The sequence below is a fragment of the Cebidichthys violaceus genome, unplaced genomic scaffold (genome assembly GCF_023349555.1).
Source record: "Cebidichthys violaceus isolate CVI_PGR_0920_01 unplaced genomic scaffold, fCebVio1.0.p SCAF_24, whole genome shotgun sequence".
Lineage (NCBI taxonomy): Eukaryota > Metazoa > Chordata > Actinopteri > Perciformes > Stichaeidae > Cebidichthys > Cebidichthys violaceus.
In genome coordinates, this window is record NW_027176417.1 from 2,394,160 (window position 1) to 2,412,217 (window position 18,058).

An 18,058-nucleotide genomic window follows, 5' to 3' on the forward strand; every position below is an offset into this window, starting at 1 on the left:
ATGCCATGTATGTTCTGGCATTGATCAATAATAAACATGAAAATGTAGTTTTAAAGCATGGCAGTCATCAAAAATGTGGCCCAATTTAAAATGATAGAATAGAAAATGAGGATGTTATTAGGTTCATTATTGTACATTAGTCTCCCTGAAGAGAAAACCCTCAACCAACAAGTGTTTAGTTTAATTAACCACTGAGTTACAGGACGTCGGGTATCCTCCTAATATCAACCCTGTATCAACTCTCATCAGGAATATATTGTGAGCATAAAATATATATATATGAAACATAATTTCATAATTACAGATATCATGAAATCTTAGATCACAAAAACAAAAAGTAATTTAAGGAAAAACAATGTATGCCTTTAGCCTATTTTCATATTCTATCCTCCAATATAAAGACCGCTCACAAATCTCCCATCAACTTAATGTGACACATTATGATGTCCAACATGAATTTATATTGATGAAATACATAACATCAAGATTCATGCCAGCTAAAAAGAGGATCATTAGAAGATCTAACAGATTTATTTTTCTATTATCAAACAAATATGTATATTTAAATTATTTTTAACTCTAGGAGAAATAATCAATTAAGGGCCCGACTGAAAAACTATCTATTCAAGGGCATCACCGAGAAAATATGTCTGCTGTTATATGTCTGCTAATTATTCTTTTTATGTTTTGATTTACATTTTGAGCAGATTGTTTTACTGTTTGCCACGACGCCATTAAACCCGTGTTCATACGACGATACAACGAGCTCATTTTACAATATCAGTGAGAGACAGAATCAATGTGAATAAACAAGTAATATTGGAGGAACTGTTTCCATGAGCCGTTTTAAATCCCCACCAACAAATGTAACACTTTACGCGTTCAAATTGTTTCGCCTTCAACCCGAAAATGAAGCTTGTTATTTTGTAAATTATATACAATTGCATAAAAATGTTTTCAGTAGGCCTATTTATTCACAATTTACAAGATTTTACAACAACAAAACAAATTCAAATTACACCGACTGAGTCACATGTTTACAAGCATTAAAACTGGAAATCAATTTATATTGCAGCCTAGAAACTTTTTTTTTTTTTTTTTTAAACACATCTTCCACACCGCCCTCCATTTATTATACGGTTCCCTCTTTAAACAGGTTTTCAGGATTCCTCAAACACACAGCTGGTGCCTTTAATTCCACAGAAAAGTCGGAAAAAAATAACCTTCAAAATGCACCAGCGTTCACGGATTATAATTTAAATCGTGTCAAAAACTTGGCATGCTCTGTTCCAGAGAGCAAAAGTAAATTGGATGCGCTTTCCTTTAGCTCGGACAGACAAAAATCCATCACTGAAAGAAAATAAAAATAACAATAAAAAAGTTTGTTCAAAGTGATTGCATTTTTATGGCTATAACCGCCTATAATTTACAATTCATCAGCAGCCTGCGCCCACATCTAAGTTTTTAAATATTTGGTTGTGGTTTGTAGTGCTTATAGTACATTTACAGATTTAAATATGAGTCAGAGGAACCGTCCCGTTTACCGGAGTGGAGCCGCTGCTCTGGTAGTGCTGCGGGTGGAGCACGTGCAGTCTGCTATGAACGGTGGCGTCCCCCGCCGCCTCGCCGGTCGGCAGATACATGCTGATCATGTCCCGCAGGTCCCCCGTAGGGCACGGCGGTGGTCCGCGCGCCGTGGAAACTGGGGGGCTCACGCTGGGCTCAGATTTCACAAGGGACCCCAAAGTCCCTCCGATCGTCCCGGACACCGGGGAGACACCGGAGCTTTGGTGCTGGTGAGTGTAGCCGGTGATCCCGCCGTAGCCCGGCGGAGAGGCGCTCATGTAGCTCTGAGAGTTTGAGATGGGGCTGTAAGATAAGGCGCTCATGTCGTACCTGTGCACGGGCTGCGGGTTGTGCGGGTGGTGATGCGGGTGATGGTGCGGATGCGGGTGGTGCGGGTGACCTCCGGAGCCCGGGTGTTGCGTGTATGCCAGCTGCGCCTCCTGCATCATTGCGTGAGCCGCCGCAGCTGCAGCCGCCACCTGGCCCGAGTATGTGCCGTTCGCCCAGCCGTTCACGTGCGTGGCGTAGCCCGCATTCCCCGCGTGGCCCCCTCCGGGACTCTCCAGTCTCTGCCCTCCGCCCATCCCGATACCCACAGGTGAGCCGAGGAGCCCGCCGGCCAGCGAGTACTTGTCCTTCTTTAGCAGCGTCTTGGTCTTCCTCCGCGGCCGGTACTTGTAGTCCGGGTGTTCCTTCATGTGCATGGCCCGGAGCCGCTTCGCCTCGTCGATGAACGGTCTCTTTTCCGCCTCGGTCATCACCTTCCACTCTGCGCCCAGCCGCTTGCTGATCTCAGAGTTGTGCATCTTGGGGTTCTCCTGTGCCATTTTCCTCCGCTGGCCCCGGGACCAGACCATGAAGGCGTTCATGGGTCTCTTGATTCTGTCCTGCGGGACTTTGCCGCCGGGCCCCCCGCCTATTCCTCCCGCGTGTCCCCCCGGGTTAGATGGGTTGGTCTGGGGAACCACGGGGGAATGTAAGTCCGTTTCCATCATGATGCTGTACATTCACCTGGTCTTGGTAGGACAACACTTCTTAGTCAAATACACAGACACATTCAGTCTGGCCCGCGCGCAGCTAAACCTCCGAGGAAGAGAGCGATAACGAGTGTTAAAAGAAACGAGGAGAGATGAAACGCTGCTGCAGTCTCTGGATGAAATCCACTCAGAGGTAAACTTGTTCCGCACTTCCCCTTTTCGCCTTTTTCTCCTGTCATCCGCGAGAGCCGAGAAGAATAGAAACCGGTTGTTTGAGCTTACTTTGGTTGAAGCTGTACTGGGAAAAGTTACCGGAGCGTGCTCGGGCCGCGCGCTTTGACAGCAGCTAAATGAGCGAGAGACGGCCAATGGAAAGGCTCCAGTGGAGACGTGATTTGCATGCAGGGGCTCGAGGTTCTGGTGACGTCGGAGCGCGAGACCTAAAAATTACTCCCTCTGTCATCTGTTTTGTGTGTGTAGCTGGTGTGTGGCTAAAAACATACACGACATGTAAACAGTTTAATTCCCATCATTTCATTTACAGGCTACGGAAAAAAAAACAATGTTGCAGCAAATACTACTTGATGATGATAATAACGAAATGATCAATGAGCAACAGCAAAAAACAGAAACATTTAGATGAAAATAAAGTCAATGTTGCGACCATTTAATAAAGCAGTGATGACAACCTCTTAACTTAAACGTAAAACACATGTGTGTGTCCTAACAAATCAGAAATGGGATATATGATTTTGAGATTACATTTTTAGGGCTCATACTGTTTCATACATCGTTCAAAATGCCTATATCTTTTAATTTCTCCCTGTTTTTGTCAAACTATGAGGGCTACACCGCCTCCTATTCAGAGCCACAGGTGCTTTTCTGTTGTGCCCGTTGCTAGGAAACAGGTGACTGACGCCCGGAACACGTGCCATTCAAAGCGGCCCTTTTGTTTGTTTCACCAAAGCTGCAGGAGAGCACGAGGGGAAGAGGGAGGGATTTAACCCGCTAGAAAAACTACTGTAATCCTGTAAGAAATGTAAGAAATATAGATGTTGAATGATACCAATCTAATAAACTCATGGAATATGTTGTGGCCATCATAAGGCTGCAGGCCTGCTGCAATAGGCCCAGAGCTGCTTCCAGCTCCTGTTCCTAAAATAGGGATCAAGGACTCTTCTGCCAAAGCAGTGTTCCTTTGATTCTGTTGAGTGGAAAGGAGAGACTGCTCTTTTCAAACAAACCAAGGTAGAGTTTAACCTCATTCAATTGTAAACAAAAAATATAAAATAATACTGTTACTGCTCTACAACTGACAATAGTAATAATGATAATAATAATAATACACATAGACCATTTTATACTTGACATCCAATGAATTGTTTTATCAATAAAGTGTGACTAACACATAATACCCATCAACATTTCCTAGAACTTAAAGTGACATATTTCAGTCAACCAACAATGTAAATATATGACCGCACCAGACAAAGAAACACAGGCAGTCTTAACATTTGAGTATCTAGAAGCAGTGAATGTTTGGCTTTTCTGCTCTAGAAATGACTCAGAAAATCAATCGATCATCAAAATAGTTGCCGATTCATATTTTTGTCAACCCACCAATCATTGCAGCTCTGTATTTTACATTAGTTAGTAGAAATGTGTTAATTTCCGTGCATTTTGGCTCTATTTCCACACTATGGAGCCTCTTAAGTGCAGTGAAAAAGGAAGGAATAGATTTATATTTCATTTAACATTGCAATCTGTCGTTTGGTATTCGGGTCTCCTCCTGCTTCACTGGCTTCCCGTCATGTGGAGGATCTTTTCAGCCCTCTGGGATTATGCTCCCAAGTGGCATCTGTCAGGTGCTGCCCGCCTCTCAGCGAGCTGATAAACTACACTGGCACGCTGGCAGGGCTGGATTTTCCTCTCGCTGCCTTGTACCAGTTGGCTATAGTGCTGTTAAGTGGCTTGTATGATCGGTTTTACTCGCACACTGTGACAATCTCCTCTCTTTCTGCCTCTTTGCATCCAGCACAGAAACACACAGAGACGAGCACATCGTACGCAGGACACATTACAGCATGACTACATGTTTCACATTGATCACAAATACCTCTGCTTCATTTTATAATGTAGTGGCTTTTCATCTATTGATTCTTTGTCAACAAACAAAATGATTAGTGCAGTCACATAACAACCAAGTAACACATGGGAAGTCTTCTGATTTTAATTGCAGCAATGACACATTTAAGAAGCAGCAGTCTGTACCGGATTCAATCAAAGTCCAACTGAAATGTATTCCTCTCTTTTCTGCAGAGAGACATAGTGGTTAAAGTAAACTACCGGTGGTGGACAGTGTGCTGTCAGTGGTGTTGAAGTAAAGGTTGCTACGTTTAGATGTTGTTCAATGCGCTGCAGCTAATTGGCTCTCGAGTGTTTGTTTGGTCGCTCGTTCTGCGAGCTAATGTGCAGGAAAAGACGTGTTGTTGTTGTTTGTACGTTGGAGAAGAAGGAGGCTTCAGCAGGAACACAGGACATGTGATTTAATGAAGATATTTTTAGTGGAGCACATACAATTCAGGTACAGTATAGTTGGTGTTTCTGAGTCGGTGAGTGGAAACAATGACGCCTTGTTTTCACTGTAGATCAATGAAAACGCTGAGACGCTCAGGTGGATTTCTTCTTTCCATAGTTTCCTAAAAGAAGCTTGTGAAGGAGAGATCTCCATATCTGCAACAAACAACAGTTTGATAAACCAGATTACAACATTTGACAGCAAAAGGAATAACAAACACATTAAAAACAAACAATATTAATATCAACTTTCATTGATGCAATATCTGATGATGCAACAGAGTTGAGTACTATAATTTGGGTTTATTTGTTTCTTCCATTCCAGATACTTGCACCTCTTGTTGTTTGGAGCAGGACAGACAGTGGACCAGTGGACCACGTATGGGACTGTCCCGTCTACTAGGTGACCCAAACGGAACTTTAAGTAGCCAAAGTATTGCCACACCATCAGCGCCCTGTTCATCCACCAACAGCTCATTGGATTCAAGGTTATGATTGGTGAGAAAAAGAGTGGTGTGATTTATTGACAGTTTATCATAATTCCTCATGTTTGAATGGAGGACATTGTCTATGATGATCAGTGTTAATAGCTGTAACTGAATGCTCTTTGTGTCACTTTTCTAGTCTCATATGAATAAAAGTCAGTATGAATTCTGAATGAATAATTAATGTTTAGTACCGTATGAGCATAAAGAGTCATATTCAACATTTAAATAAACACCAGTGTGAGTGAAACCATCTTTCTATTCATGGATCATCACTCTTGATTTTTGGAAACAATAAATGTTTCCAAAGATTTCTTTGGCTTTTACTGTAATAAGGGAATTGTTTCAAAGACTTATTATATTGCAAAGAAATGAAGGAGAAATTAAATTATTAGAAGCTCTTCTCTCTAAATCAGTGTGACCAGGCTGACACACAGAGAGACACCAGAACATCACTGGCCATTAATGACCATTACATATAATTATGCATGAAATATCAGCACTTTCTGTTCCCCGACACACATTAGCGGACAGAGCAGAGGATCAAAGAGGTGAAACACAGCAGTGAGGATGTTCTTCACGTCTTCACGCTGCTATGTGGCCTGAAAGCTCTAAGCCAACAGGCCACAAACACACACAGGCCTCATGGAATCAAAGGCATTTCTCCTGTGCAGCAGCCGACCCAGTGGGTTTGTTTAAGGCTCGCTGTCACAGCAAGCTGTCAGCTCTACTGGAGCTCAGCCTTACAGGCAGAGCAGGGAGCACACTAACACACACACACACACACACACACACACACACACACATGCATACAGTTCATATATACAACAGCAAGCTGTGACATATGTCATTATAAGTGCTCAGAGAAACAGTGCAGCCCTCTCAGCTCTGGATGTGATTGCAGGACTTATGTAATTATGATGAAAATAGTAATTAAAAGTGTGTTTTACTGTAAAGGTTGAATACTGTCATCACATGAGTGTAGTTATGATCACTTTTCATATAAAATAAGCTCAGTAATCCTTTAGGAAAGTACTGTGTTTTCTTCAGCTTTCATGCTATGTTCTACTTTTTAATTACATGCTATACTAAACTTTTATGGCATATTATATTTGGACTTTCCCCCCATATTTCTTACAGCTTTTGTGATTTTTGAACTGCATTATTTTCTGACATTTTATTGACTAAAATGTTTCATTTAAACAATCAAAAAAAAAGCTACTTGACAAATTTATAAAAATAATATTTTTTTCTTCAGATGGGATTGAACCCAGTTCATTCCAGTCACATTGAGTGTTTCTAGGAACTATTTAACGTCAACGCGGCTCTAATCCGCCTCTGTATCTGCTGCAGGTTGATGAACCGATGGCTGAAGCGGCCCACGTCATCCTACACGACAACCACACGCAGTGCAGCACCGATGACGACGAGAAGAACCCGGTATGCTCTGACATGTTTAGACATACCATACTATGAAGTTTTATGACATATTATATTGTTATCGCCTTATCTTGAAATAAGCCGTAGAGTTTATAGTTTACTCTACAGTGGAAGGAAGCCGAGGTAGCTAACCTGCTCAGTGCCATCATGGAGCCCCGGCACTTCTAGTCTTCAGCAATTTCCTGTCACCTCAGCAACGTACGGATTATTTGGAATTAAAGTGATCTTACAAACTATTTTTAGCGCCTGCACAATCAAATGACCACAATAGACATTGTCGGTTGGTACCATACATTTACACCCTCTGGACAACACTTATTTAGGGGGCGATACATCCAACCTAAATGTCGTCTTCTTGGTAAGAAGCACAGTTAGAGTTTCTAGTGCATCACAGATCCCAAACTTGGTTTCAGTGTTTCATTTATCTGATGCCTGCTGATACTGTCTGAGCTTTGAAACCGTTAGAAAAAGTTTGTGAATAACTAAATTAGTTGAAATGTAACAATGATAAGTTGCAGCCAATGTGAATGAATTCCTTTTGCTCCAACAGCATTCGTAGGCATCATGAAGCTTTGACTTCAAGGTTTTAAAATTCACTTTCTTCAATAACCCCCATGAATAAATTAACCAGTTGCAGCCATCTACATGGAGACTAACATCATCTTTCTTCCATCCATTTTCCCCCACTTTCAAGTGTCAAAGTAAAGTGGCCCGGTGTACCGAACACTGTCGAGCATTTGCACTCATCATTTAATCATCGCACCTCGTCCTTTGATTGATGCCTAATGAATGCCCGGGGTCTCGGTTTACAAGACGATCGCTAACTGAGCCTTGCTAATGGGTTTCTGCCTGTCTGCCAGACAACCCGGGCTTCAGGCAGAGACGTCTGCGTTTACACCGGAGCTTCAAGACCATTTATTCTATCATTCCTCACACCGATGTAACAAACTTCCAGCGGTGTTAACAGACGAAACCGACCCAACAATACATATTCTGAGCTGTCCTCTGCTGCCGCAGACAGCACTTCCATAATCGGTTCCATGTGAACAAGACCTCCTGTAATTTTCAACAGCGTCTCATTGCAAGTACTTTCACAATTAGCGACCACATCATTCATCGCTAATTGGCCAGTAATGGTCTGAAGTAGTGGGAGACAAATAGCATGTATGTCTTCACAGTGCAGAGTGCTACAGATCACACTATTCAGTTTCTCTTCTTTAGGGTCTCAACGTTTTGATTACTGAGTGCCAATTTAGGGAGCCAGCATATGATTGAGGGTCATACAGTAAAAGTTCCATTTCACTTCTTCATTAAACTGCAGTTATCGCTAACTTTAGCTAACAGCACTAGCATTGATGACAGAATGTAATTCCTGCGACACTTGGGAGGTACCGCTGACATACCTTACTTTCATTTATGAAATAATATACTATTACATTGTTTATGACATACTATATTGTACTATGAAATTCTTTTTATATTTATGCATTTTTTTTGTGTCTCCATTCTCCAGAAAATGCTGGAGGAGCAGCTGGAGGCTCAACAGAAGACCAGGTCAACGCTGGACGAACTCCCAGAGTAAGGAAACTATTCTCTCAATACGTTTACACATTTAAGTTACCAAACACACATTTGATAACGATCAAATCAAATCTGTAGTCGTTTTTGTTGTTGACGTTCTTGAAGTAGTAGTAAAAATACATAAAAAGCCATAATATAGTATGCCATTAAAGCTAATAATAAATGTCTGTATAGTATACCATATAAAGTCATAAAAGTGATATAGTATTGTATGCAATGAAGGCAATAAAAGGTAATAAAAAAGTCACAATGCAGTATGCCATAAAAAGGTATAATATGTCAAAAAATATAGTAGGGTATGTACATTAAAAAGTCAAAAAAGTTACTGGAGCAGAAGGCCGTGTGCTGTCAGTAAATGTTGGTGTTTTCTCTCTGTTTTTGGTCCAGACTGCTGAATGAACAAAGAGACTTGAAGCTCCTGGAGGAGACGACAACTGCAGCGCTTGAAGCAAACATTTGGTAAATATCAAGTCAAATTTTAGTAGTTGTAGTAGTATTCATAGAAATGTCATAGTATAGTATAATAATCCATAACAATAAAATAGTATATCATCAAAAAAATATTATAATATAGTATGTCATTAAAAAAACTAATAAATATCATCGTATGATGTGGTGTAAAAAAGTCATAAAAGAAGTCATAGTATAGTATGTCATGAAAAAAAAGCCAAAAAATATTATAGTATGTCATAAAAAGTCAAACTAATTATTATAGTATGTCATACAAGAAGTCAAATTATAGTATGTCATGAAAAAATAACAAAATAACATAGTATAATATGCCATAAAAAGTAAAAAAAATTATAGTACAGAATGCCAAAGAAAGTCATAGTATGTTATAATATCTAGATATGTAATGTAATAGTACAAAATAATAATGTAGTTTTGCTAAACCTTTAGAAATGTTTTCTGAAAATATTTATTTTTTAAATCATAGTATACTATGTCAAAAGTTTTGGTTTAGTATTATTCTATAAAAGAGCAAAAAAAGTCATAGTAATGTCATACAAATACCATAGTATAGTATGCAATACAAATATTAATAAAATATCATCAAAATATCCTAAAAAAGTATTTCATATCAAAGTATAGTATGTAAAAAAATGTCCTAGTTTAGTAAATTGTCAAAAATATTAGTGTTTGTCATTTAGTAGTATAATATAGTTCATTAAAAGTATTTTCAGTCACAATATAGTTTGTCATATAAATGTACTAATATAGTTTGCACTCAGTCATCAAAATGTTGATAACCTTTGTTGTATTTATTGTTACAGTATTAGTAATAATTCCTGTATGTGATGCATGTTCTAACGTTGTCCTTCTCTTCTTCTCTCTCCAGATGAGTGCAGACTTTCCAGACCAGACCTGAGGACGACGGGGTTTCTTCTCTTCATCCACGTCTTCTTCTGCTGCTCTGCGGTTACTCTGAGATCTAAATTATGAGAGTGGGGGGTGGTTCGAAAGTTGAAAATTTGCTGTGCAGCTAATTTTTTTAATAAAAAAATTTCCATAACCATCTCCGTTCATTCCTCCGAAAACCCAGGAGGAGACGGACGTCTCGACCCCTGGGGCAGTGGACATTGATGTCCTCACATAGGTGAGGAGCGAACCCGGGTCGACGCCATCCTAACCGGGTACTACGTTTCCACGCCACCATGTCACTCACACTTTGACCTTTTCTCTTGGTATATTTGTCTTCGTCCTTTGGCTGTTGGACCTCAAAAGTTACTGCACCGCATAAGAATTGAACCCATAACCTCCTGTCTCCTAAGCAGTCGTCTATCACCTCGAGCCATCTTATCTGATACTCATGTCTGTGTCATTGCATATTTGTCTCCTCTGTTTTGACTGGTTGACCTTAAAAGTCACTGCACCACACAGGGATCGAACCCATAACTTCTGGTCTCCTAACCAGTCGTCCATCATCCTGAGCTATCTGATTGGTCCTTCTGCTGAGACTTTTGGAACTTATTCACCTACTTTATGGTGTCACACTTCAAAATGTAAAGCATTACTGAAGATACAAACTCATAACCTCCAGTCACTCATAACCCAGCCTCACTTATGTCAAGTCGTACATCTTCATAGAATGTTTGACTTCCTCATCTTGTGTGTTGGGCATTAAAATTAACCGTGCCACAGGATTGAGCCCACAACCTCCAGACTCCTGATCAGGCCTCTATCACACTGAGCCATCAGATCTGACAGGCTGACCTGCTGCAGCGTCACACATTGTTCTGCAAAAATAAACTGTCACTCTTCTCTATAAAGCTCCTTCACTTTTGTTGTTAATGTTTCAAATGTGTGGAGGAAACAGACTGGACCTTCCTGAAACACAGTTAGGGTTTGATCCTTTCACCTCATGTTGTCACGCATCACTTGTGTCAGCACTTTCACTCAAAAATCACTGCTCCTCACGAGGAGCGAGCTCATGAACTCAGGTCTTCTGAGCAGTCTGCTAACTGACTGAGCTATTCAGTCACACTGTCTTCACTCAGCTCTTAAACACAGAAACCTCTGGAAAAAAAATAACATTTAAGCTACTTTACAAGAATGAGAGATTGTTCTGCACATTTCAGATTCACAAATAAAACATTAGATCACATTATGAATCAGCTCTGGTGTCTCTAATTGGCCGTGGAAACAGACCAGACTTTCCTGAACCAGAGTTTGGATTTGATCACTTCTCCTCAGGATGCCACGCGTCGCTCACTGTCAGCTGCTTATCTCAGTGAGCTATCCCTGAAGATCGAGGCCCGCCTATTTGTTCTGGGTTTTGTTCTTCACACGGTGGGCCTCGAGCAAATTCCATGCCGCGAGTCGAGAGCTTTCACGCATGAGAAAAACTTAATTTTTTACCGCTTGACCATCTATGACGTTTTAATAACCCTAACCCTAACTAAGTGTATATATATAGTTTACTTAGTTAGGGTTAGGGTTACTAAAACGTCATAGATGGTCAAGCGGTAAGAATTTCAGTTTTTCTCATGAGTGAAAGCTCTCGACTCGCGGCATGGAATTTGCTCGAGGCCCACCGTGTGAAGAACAAATCCAATAAAAAAATTTGCAGGCCTCGAGCTTCAGGGATAGCTCACTGAGATAAGCAGCTGACAGTGAGTGACGCTTGGCATCCTGATGAGAAGGTATCAAATCCAAGCTGTGGTCTTTTTCCACGGTCAATTAGAGACACCAGAGCTGAACATGATTCATAATGTGATCTTGTGATTCTGAAATGTGCAGAACAATCTCTCATTCTTGTAAAGTATATTAAATGTTATTTTTTCCAGAGGTTTTTTTCATCTTGGGTGTTGGGCATTAAAAATAACCTCACCACGGGATGGAACCCACAATCTCCAGACTCCTGATCAGTCCTCTATCACCCTGAGCCATCAGATCTGTCAGGCTGACCTGCTGCAGCGTCACACATTATTCTGCAAAAATAAATTGTCACTCTTCTCTATAAAGCTGCTTCACTTTTGTTGTTAGTGTTTCAAATGTGTGGAGGAAACAGACTGGACCTTCCTGAAACACAGTTAGGGTTTGATCCATTCACCTCATGTTGTCACGCATCACTTGTGTCAGCACTTTCACTCAAAAAATCACTGCTCCTCACGAGGAGCGAGCTCATGAACTCAGGTCTTCTGAGCAGTTTGCTAACTGACTGAGCTATTCAGTCACACTGTCTTCACTCAGCTCTTAAACACAGAAAACCTCTGGAAAAAAATAACATTTAAGCTACTTTACAAGAATGAGAGATTGTTCTGCACATTTCAGATTCACAAATAAAATATTAGATCACATTATGAATCAGCTCTGGTGTCTCTAATTGGCCGTGGAAACAGACCAGACTTTCCTGAACCAGAGTTTGGATTTGATCACTTCTCCTCTGGATGCCGCGCGTCGCTCACTGTCAGCTGCTTATCTCAGTGAGCTATCCCTGAAGATCGAGGCCCGCCCATTTGTTCTGGGTTTTGTTCTGCACACGGTGGGCCTCGACCAAATTCCATGCCGCGAGTCGAGAGCTTTTACTCATGAGAAAAACTGAATTTTTTACCGCTTGACCATCTATGACGTTTTAATAACCCTAACCCTAACCCTATTTTTTTTTTTTTATTACAGCTTTTAGTTCGTTTTTTACTTTTATTTCTTAATTGTTTATAAACTGTTATTTTTATTTTATTAAAAATTAACCTTTAATTTTTTATCTTATATCTTTAGAGGGCCACTGGCACAAGGGGGCTGCCCTTTAAAGAAGCTTTGATAAAAGACCCCAAAAACAAATGAGACAATACAAATGAAACAAAATAAAAATAAAATAAAAATGAAAGGTTAATTTTTAATAAAATAAAAATAACAGTTTATAAACAATTAAGAAATAAAAGTAAAAAACGAACTAAAAGCTGTAATAAAAAAAAAAAAATAGGGTTAGGGTTAGGGTTAGGGTTATTAAAACGTCATAGATGGTCAAGCGGTACAAATTTCAGTTTTTCTCATGCGTGAAAGCTCTCGACTCGCGGCATGGAATTTGCTCGAGGCCCACCGTGTGAAGAACAAAACCCAGAACAAATGGGCGGGCCTCGATCTTCAGGGATAGCTCACTGAGATAAGCAGCTGACAGTGAGCGATGCGTGGCATCCTGAGGAGAAGTGATCAAATCCAAACTCTGGTTCAGGAAAGTCTGGTCTGTTTCTACGGCCAATTAGAGACACCAGAGCTGATTCATAATGTGATCTAATGTTTTATTTGTGAATCTGAAATGTGCAGAACAATCTCTCATTCTTGTAAAGTCGCTTAAATGTTATTTTTTTCCAGAGGTTTTCTGTGTTTAAGAGCTGAGTGAAGACAGTGAGACTGAATAGCTCAGTCAGTTGGCAGACTGCTCTGAAGACCAGAGTTCATGAGCTCGCTCCTCGTGAGGAGCAGTGATTTTTGAGTGAAAGTGCTGACACAAGTGATGCGTGACAACATGAGGTGAAAGGATCAAACCATAACTGTGTTTCAGGAAGGTCCAGTCTGTTTCCTCCACACATTTGAAACACTAACAACAAAAGTGAAGGAGCTTTATAAAGAGTGACAGTTTATTTTTGCAGAACAATGTGTGACGCTGCAGCAGGTCAGCCTGTCAGATCTGATGGCTCAGGGTGATAGAGGACTGATCAGGAGTCTGGAGGTTGTGGGTTCCATCCTGTGGTGAGTTTAATTTTAATGCCCAACACCCAAGATGAAGAAAACCTCTGAAAAAAAATAACATTTAAGCTACTTTACAAGAATGAGAGATTGTTCTGCACATTTCAGATTCACAAATAAAACACTAGATCACATTATGAATCATGTTCAGCTCTGGTGTCTCTAATTGACCGTGGAAAAAGACCACAGCTTGGATTTGATACCTTCTCGTCAGGATGCCAAGCGTCACTCACTGTCAGATGCTTATCTCAGTGAGCTATCCCTGAAGCTTGAGGCCGGCAAATTTTTTTATTGGATTTGTTCTTCACACGGTGGGTTTTGAGCAAATTCCATGCCGTGAGTCGAGAGCTTTTACTCATGAGAAAAACTGAAATTCTTACCGCTTGACCATCTATGACATTTATATAACCCTAACCCTAACCCTAACTAAGTAAACTATATATAAACTTAGTTAGGGTTAGGGTTACTAAAACGTCATAGATGGTCAAGCGGTATAAATTTCTGTTTTTCTCATGAGTAAAAGCTCTCGACTCGCGGCATGGAATTTGCTCGAGGCCCACCGTGTGAAGAACAAAACCCAGAACAAATGGGCGGGCCTCGATCTTCAGGGATAGCTCACTGAGATAAGCAGCTGACAGTGAGCGACGCGCGGCATCCTGAGGAGAAGTGATCAAATCCAAACTCTGGTTCAGGAAGGTCTGGTCTGTTTCCACGACCAATTAGAGACACCAAAGCTGAACATGATTCATAATGTGATCTAATGTTTTATTTGTGAATCTGAAATGTGCAGAACAATCTCTCATTCTTGTAAAGTAGCTTAAATGTTATTTTTTTTCCAGAGGTTTCTGTGTTTAAGAGCTGAGTGAAGCCAGTGTGACTGAATAGCTCAGTCAGTTAGCAGACTGCTCTGAAGACCTGAGTTCATGAGCTCGCTCCTCGTGAGGAGCAGTGATTTTTTGAGTGAAAGTGATGCGTGACAACATGAGGTGAAAGGATCAAACCCTAACTGTGTTTCAGGAAGGTCCAGTCTGTTTCCTCCACACATTTGAAACACTAACAACAGAAGTGAAGAAGCTTTATAGAGAAGAGTGACAGTTTATTTTTGCAGAACAATGTGTGACGCTGCAGCAGGTCAGTCTGTCAGGTCTGATGGCTCAGGGTGATAGAGGACTGATCAGGAGTCTGGAGGTTGTGGGCTCAATCCTGTGGCGCGGTTAATTTTAATGCCCAACACACAAGATGAGGAAGTCAAACATTCTATGAAGATGTACGACTTGACATAAGTGAGGCTGGGTTATGAGTGACTGGAGGTTATGAGTTTGTACCTTCAGTAATGCTTTACATTTTGAAGTGTGACACCATAAAGTAGGTGAATAAGTTCCAAAAGTCTCAGCAGAAGGACCAATCAGATAGCTCAGGATGATGGACGACTGGTTAGGAGACCAGAAGTTATGGGTTCGATCCCTGTGTGGTGCAGTGACTTTTAAGGTCAACCAGTCAAAACAGAGGAGACAAATATGCAATGACACAGACATGAGTATCAGATAAGATGGCTCGAGGTGATAGACGACTGCTTAGGAGACAGGAGGTTATGGGTTCAATTCTTATGCGGTGCAGTAACTTTTGAGGTCCAACAGCCAAAGGACGAAGACAAATATACCAAGAGAAAAGGTCAAAGTGTGAGTGACATGGTGGCGTGGAAACGTAGTACCCGGTTAGGATGGCGTCGACCCGGGTTCGCTCCTCACCTATGTGAGGACATCAATGTCCACTGCCCCAGGGGTCGAGACGTCCGTCTCCTCCTGGGTTTTCGGAGGAATGAACGGAGATGGTTATGGAAATTTTTTTATTAAAAAAATTAGCTGCACAGCAAATTTTCAACTTTCGAACCACCCCCCACTCTCATAAGTTAGATCTCAGAGTAACCGCAGAGCAGCAGAAGAAGACGTGGATGAAGAGAAGAAACCCCGTCGTCCTCAGGTCTGGTCTGGAAAGTCTGCACTCATCTGGAGAGAGAAGAAGAGAAGGACAACGTTAGAACATGCATCACATACAGGAATTATTACTAATACTGCAACAATAACAATAAATACAACAAAGGTTATCAACGTTTTGATGACTGAGTGCAAACTATATGAGGACATTTTTAGGATAAACTATACTGTGACATTTTTTATGGCTTACAATAATATCTTTTTATGGCACACTATACTTGGGTTTTTTCATGACTTTTTTCTGACTGAAGATGGTATTTTTCATGACTTTTATGACAAACTATATTAAGACTTTAATTCACAGTAAATGACACTGATTCTTTTTATTTCCTTTTATTTTATTCTTTTTATGAGATAGACATAATATAGAATAACATTTGAATGACTTTTTATGACATACTATACTGTGACATTTACTACTAAAATTTCGACTACAACAGAAAAAGGGTCGAGGTTAGAATGCTCAGTTAGAAATCAAATGAATTGATTAATTACCAAATGTTTGTTCCTTCCACTCCAGTTCTCGTCTCCTCCAGGCCTTTCATTCAGCAGTCTGGACAGAAAACAGAGACGTTTATAAAGCATGTGGAGCTGCTATTACATCTGACATGAGTCTCTCCTGCTCCCATAACAGACCCTGGTTTACACCGGGATAGCAAGAAAACGAATGCCTTACTATACTACACTATGACATACATTAGCAGGAGTTCTTAAAGTTGTTTAGGGCCAAAATACAATTCATGCATTTCATGCCATGTTCAGGGACCACACAAAATGTTTGTGAGGGCCGCCGTCGGCCCGTGGGCTGCACTTTGAGAAACTGTGATCTACGGGGTCACAGGGGGGAGGAGCTTTCTCTTGGAGAGGTCACTCATCTATCACAGAGAGGTGTATATTCTCGTTAGAGTCTAATTAGTATCTAAGAGTTGGAGGCCCTTTCCTTTTTAATGTTTACCACAATGTTTCCTTTATTAGTCTTAATTAAATTCATGAGCAGGATTTTCAGGGAAAAGACAGAACTCTAAAGTCTAAGAAATGCTAAAACAGAAAATAAAAAAGACTGATGACATGTTCCTGTGGAGCATCGCTGATCAACGTCCTGCTTTCAGCATTAATGCTTCACATCAGACCTTTGTTTCCCATCAGTCCTGCATGTGCTACAGGCAGTCTTGATGCAGCAACTACGTTTTATTTGTACCTCCCTCCCTCACACACACACACACACACACACACACACACACACACACACACACACACACACACACACACACACACACACACATTTAATTTAATTAGAGCATGTGCAGCGTCCCTCTCTGCCAGTATTGTCAAGGCGCTGCAGAGCAGCCAACACTATCACTGATTGCTTCTAGATAGGAAGAAATATGATTAGACCACGTGTGTGAGTTCTGTTTACCTGTGTGTGTGTGTGTGTGGGGGGGGGGGGGGGGGAATCTGATTTCTTAGTGGTGAGAGCAGAGGTAAGCTGAAGGGTTGAAAAGGATGAGGAGATGATTGGATATAAGGATACAAGAGGAGAGGACAAGACGGAGGAAGGAGGAGTGAGCTGATACATCAATTTGTTGATGGCGTCAATTCTGAAATATGGCTTCAACATATCGGAGAATTCGCTTTTATTCAAGAGTGAGATGAAAAGATTGGTATTAGTCAGAGCTGGACGTGGTAAACCTCGCTTTGCATTAAGTCTGGATGAAGGAAACATTCCCTAATTTATCAAAGAAACTCAATAGTGAGCAGTACATTCAGACACCTTTGAACAATCATCACTTGACAAATGTAATATCTGCATCTGTAAAATTGCATTGTGGGTTTGTTAGCAGAAACTACTTTTATTGTTACATTGTATTTTTCAGAATGATATAAAATGGTGGGGGATTCATTATTGTGCACAAATAGGGAGTGATGTTAGACCTAGCCTGTAGTCTCTCCTATCTGTAGCTCCATGTCTGGGGCTAAACACCAAGATGGGATATTATACATGAGTTGGCTTCAGATGTGTGGGTTGGCATATATATGTTTGTAATCTTTGGACAGAGCAATGCTAGCTTTCCCCCTCTGCTTATAGTCTTTATGCTAAGCTAGGCTATCCACGTCCTGAGTCCTGCAGACAAGAAATCAATATCTTCAATCTTGTCACTCTCTGACACAAAGCACATCAACATATTTCCCTGAAATAAGTTGGTATCAGCCTCCGTAGCTTCACATCGTTAAACTATTATTAGGTGACGTA

General features: G+C 40.8%; 1 protein-coding gene and 2 long non-coding RNA genes across 3 annotated transcripts in view; 1 reads left to right on the forward strand and 2 right to left on the reverse strand.

Moving 5' to 3' along the window:
- Window positions 1-975: 975 nt before the first annotated feature.
- On the reverse strand, window positions 976-3,773 carry sox1b (SRY-box transcription factor 1b). Its single transcript, XM_068719439.1, has one exon. It carries the CDS (start codon window positions 2,571-2,573, stop codon window positions 1,512-1,514), a length of 1,062 nt encoding a protein of 353 aa, XP_068575540.1. The 5' UTR covers window positions 2,574-3,773; the 3' UTR covers window positions 976-1,511.
- A 1,760-nt stretch (window positions 3,774-5,533) lies between these two features.
- On the forward strand, window positions 5,534-10,071 carry LOC137878923 (uncharacterized). Its single transcript, XR_011103668.1, has 5 exons — window positions 5,534-5,618; window positions 6,959-7,045; window positions 8,559-8,623; window positions 9,014-9,085; window positions 9,966-10,071. It is a non-coding gene; the product is annotated as an uncharacterized lncRNA (long non-coding RNA).
- A 5,571-nt stretch (window positions 10,072-15,642) lies between these two features.
- Window positions 15,643-18,058, reverse strand: part of LOC137878924 (uncharacterized) — a 52,573-nt gene continuing 50,157 nt past the window's right edge. The window contains exons 3-4 of the long non-coding RNA XR_011103669.1: window positions 16,303-16,360; window positions 15,643-15,819 (exon numbers count right to left, since the gene is read on the reverse strand). This is a non-coding gene — a long non-coding RNA (uncharacterized lncRNA). The remainder of the gene's footprint in view (window positions 15,820-16,302; window positions 16,361-18,058) is intronic.

What these genes read in the sequence shown, in the direction of transcription:
- sox1b (XM_068719439.1), bottom strand. Translation starts at nt 2,573, where the DNA reads ATGTACAGCATCATGATGGAAACGGACTTACATTCCCCCGTGGTTCCC.